Below are 3,914 nucleotides of genomic sequence, written 5' to 3' on the forward strand. Positions count from 1 at the left end.
GAACTCCTGACCTCAAGTGATCCTCCCACCTCGGCTTCCCAAAGTGCTAGGATTACAGATGTCAGCCACCACACCCAATTAATAACATATATTTTGAATACTTACTTTATGTAAAGCACGCGTTTAGCATAGATTATCTACATGTGTTCAGTGTCTCACATAGATTATTTCATTTAATCCTCATAATAATACTCTGATATATGTTCTAAAATGATTACTAGTGGTACTATTATCATCTCCACTTTTTAGATTACAAATGAACAAGGTTTGGTGAGATTAACTAATTAGCACAATTTCACAAACTATTAAGTGGAGGAGCTGGGACCTGACTCAGTTAATCAGGGTTATCTACTGATGATGACACTGATCTTAGATACTGGGAAACTAAGACTGGGGATGAGGGGAGAGACAGTGAGAGAGAACACCACAATTTTGATCCAATTGTAAAAAAGCAACTGCTTACCATGTATTTCTGATTATTCTGCATAATCAGAATAATTTTTTATTCTGATCAGAATTTGTGACCTTTGTGTCACCTTTCTGACTTGAGGACAAGCCTAGCTTTCTTTCTTTTTTTAACTTGTGTAAGTGAGCTAGAAGTTTGTTTTTCTTTTACATAAAAGTACAAGTAGATAGTAGATAGACATGGAACTTGACCTTGTCTGGAAGTCAGGATCCTTCTCCCTCTTTTTTTTCTTTTTTTTTTTTTTTTGAGATGGAGTTTCGCTCTTGTTGCCCAGGCTGGAGTGTAGTGGCACAATCATGGCTCACCACAACCTCCGCCTCCCAGATTCAAGCGATTCTCCTGCCTCAGCCTCCCTAGTAGATGGGGTTACAGGCACACACCACCACACCTGGTTAATTTTGTATTTTTAGTAGAGATGGGTTTCTCCATGTTGGCCAGGCGGGTCTAACTCCCAACCTCAGATGATCCGCCCACCTTGGCCTCCCAAAGTGCTGGGATTACAGGTGTGAGCCACTGCACCTGGCCAGGATCCTTCTCTCTTACTGCTTTCATGGGTGACCGCTTTGTGATAGAGAGAAGAGTGAGAAAAGGAGGTGGCTCAGCACCAAACCCTGAATAATTCCAGCTTTAATCCAACATAACAGAAGGAAATTTATATCAGGAAAAAATAAATATACAATTTTTAAAAAATAAATACAGGGTTTGTCTCGCTATATTACGAAGGCTGATCTCAAACTCCTGACCTCAAGCAATCTTCCTGCCTCATTGAATAGCTTGGGACTGCAGAAACGTGCCACTGTGACTGGCCCCACATAGATTTATAAGGCCTAGGCCTAGCTTTCTTTCTTTCTTTCTTTCTTTTCTTTTTTTGAGATGGAGTTTCACTCTTTTTTGCTCAGGATGGAGTGCAATGGCACAATCTTGGCTCACTGCAACCTCCGCCCGCCGAGTTCAAGCAATTCTCCTGCCTCAGCCTCCCAAGTAGTTGGGATTACAGGTGCCCGTCACCACGCCCGGCTAAGTTTTGTATTTAGTAGAGATGGGGTTTCACCATGTTGGCCAGGCTGGTCTCAGACTCCTGATCTTGGGTGATCCACCCGCCTCAGCCTCCTAAAGTGCTAGGATTACAGGCGTGAGTCACCGTGCCCGGCCAGGCCTAGCTTTCTTATAAGCTTTTGGTCTAGGGAGAATCTTGTACCAGTCTAAATATCCTAGCAGTTTTTCATCTTACCTTGGCTCAAACCTAGACCATTCAATTTTATATAGATAGAAATGACCTGGAATATCAGAGGTATTTTTTCTTTAGTTTTTCTCCTCTTCACGATTCCATGCCACAAATTCCATTTTCATGCCTAGAAAATATGTCCAAGCCAGCTCAGAATCACTCACCATCCAGCTTTTTCAGTTTGGGCACTCTCTTGGTTGCTTCTTCAATCCAGTTATTCTCAGCAGAATGTTTCTCTTCCAAGGGATTGCCTACAAACACCAGGTCTTCCAGGCATGGCAGTTCTGCCAGCTTCACAAACTCAGCTACAAGTAAAATAATATTTTCCATATTAAAACAGCAAGTTTTGGCTGGGTACAGTGGCTCACGCCTGTAATCCCAGCACTTTGGGAGGCCAAGGCGGGCAGATCACGAGGTCAGGAGATTGAGACCATCCTGGCTAACACAGTGAAACTCTGTCTCTACTAAAAATACAAAAATAAGCCAGGCGTGGTGGCGGGCACCTGTAGTCCCAGCTGCTCAGGAGGCTGAGGCAGGAGAACTGCTTGAACCTGGGAGGCAGAGGTTGCAGTGAGCGGAGACTGCACCAATGCACTCCAGACTGGGTGACAGAGCAAGACTCCATCTCAAAACAAAACAAAACAAAACAAAACAAAACACCCAGCAAGTTTTACTGTTACAATTTTGGGGATTAAATTCCAATATCATTAACCCTCAGTTTGTGACTATTCATGACAATTAGTTGTTTAAGATTTTGAAGGAAACTGGGAAAGTTATACCATATAAAGTCATTCTCAGAAGATTACAGGATGGGAAGGAAAAAGAAGACACACTTCTTTACTTTAAATGCTAGCATAAGGATGAAATAAAATGAGATGAGATTCAGAGTCAAAAAGAACAAATCACTTTCTAGTGACAGGTCTTCTTCATGCTGTGCTGCATCAGTGTAGGTTAAGCTATCTTGCCTTTGTCTGTGCCCATTCCCTCATCTTTGAATTCTTAAAACAACTCATTCAAATCTCTATTGCAGAACTTATCACACAGTTTTTTTTGTTTTTTTGTTTTTTTTTGAGAAAGAGTCTCCCTCTGTCACCCAGGCTGGAGTGCAAAGGCATGATCTCCACTCACTGCAACCTCTGTCTCCCGGGTTAAAGCAACTCTCATGCCTCAGCCTCCCAAGTAGCTGGGACTACAGGGTGTACCACCACACCTGGCTATCTTTTCGTACTTTTACAAAAAAATTTTTGGGTTTTGCCATGTTGGCCAGACTAGTCTTGAACTCCTGACCTCAGGTGATCCGCCTGCCTCGGCCTCCCTAAGCGTTGGGATTACCAGCAAGAGCCACTGCGCCTGACCTCTTATCACATAGTTTTATAATTATTAGCTTACAAACTAATTTTCCCCACTAAGCTGTGAACTCCTTGAGGGCAGAGATAATGTCCTATTCAACTATATATCCAAAGAGACTGGTGTAGTTCATCGCATATAACTGAATGAATTATGTACAATAAAAAAGCAAAGTAACATAGATATCAAATAAGTCTTCTGCCTATGAAGTATTCGATTTAAACTGATTACTTCAGCCTTTGGATAATATCTTAAATTTTTTTCATGATTAAGAGGATCAGGACCTATCAGATTATAGTCATCCTAAGTAAACAGTTAAATATAAATGTTAAGTATTTAAAATTTAGAAACTCCTATACTATTTCTCTCTGAGCTTAGACATAAATGTTCCCACTTTCTCTCTGTGCTTAGAAATAAACATTCTCATTTTGCATCTTTTCCCTCTCGGACTATTTTCTATCAACAGGCGGTAGGCGGTTAGCAAAGGGCCACTCTCAGCTTACCCCAGTCTTTTACCAGGTTATTAGACATGTAGAGAATCTTCAATTTCTTCATTACGTGGATCCCTTTCAACTTCTCAATAAAATTGTAGGAGATCCACAGTTCTTCTAACGTGTCCCCTACTGCCTCCTGAAAAAGAACAAAATTTGATTTATGTTTATGTTTAACCTCTTCTGTCTCCTTTGTAAAGATATGCATAATGGCTTTCCAAGCAAACTTGGACCCTGCCTGTCTACTTGTAGAAGAGCTAGTAGCTATGTGGGAGTTTTTTTTAAGAATAGCTACTGAGGCCGGGCGCGGTGGCTCAAGCCTGTAATCCCAGCACTTTGGGAGGCCGAGACGGGCGGATCACAAGGTCAGGAGATCGAGACCATC

General features: G+C 41.7%; 1 protein-coding gene across 2 annotated transcripts in view; it reads right to left on the bottom strand.

Moving 5' to 3' along the window:
• The window catches only part of DNAL1 (dynein, axonemal, light chain 1), a 33,042-nt gene that overhangs the window by 4,815 nt on the left and 24,313 nt on the right, over positions 1-3,914 (bottom strand). For both annotated transcript variants that reach the window (XM_011949600.1, XM_011949601.1), the window contains exons 4-5: positions 3,542-3,668; positions 1,856-1,996 (exon numbers count right to left, since the gene is read on the bottom strand). In XM_011949600.1, coding sequence (XP_011804990.1) covers positions 1,856-1,996; positions 3,542-3,668 — 268 coding nt within the window. The remainder of the gene's footprint in view (positions 1-1,855; positions 1,997-3,541; positions 3,669-3,914) is intronic.

The sequence above is a fragment of the Colobus angolensis genome, unplaced genomic scaffold, assembly GCF_000951035.1.
Source record: "Colobus angolensis palliatus isolate OR3802 unplaced genomic scaffold, Cang.pa_1.0 Scaffold3, whole genome shotgun sequence".
NCBI classification, from domain to species: Eukaryota; Metazoa; Chordata; class Mammalia; order Primates; family Cercopithecidae; genus Colobus; species Colobus angolensis.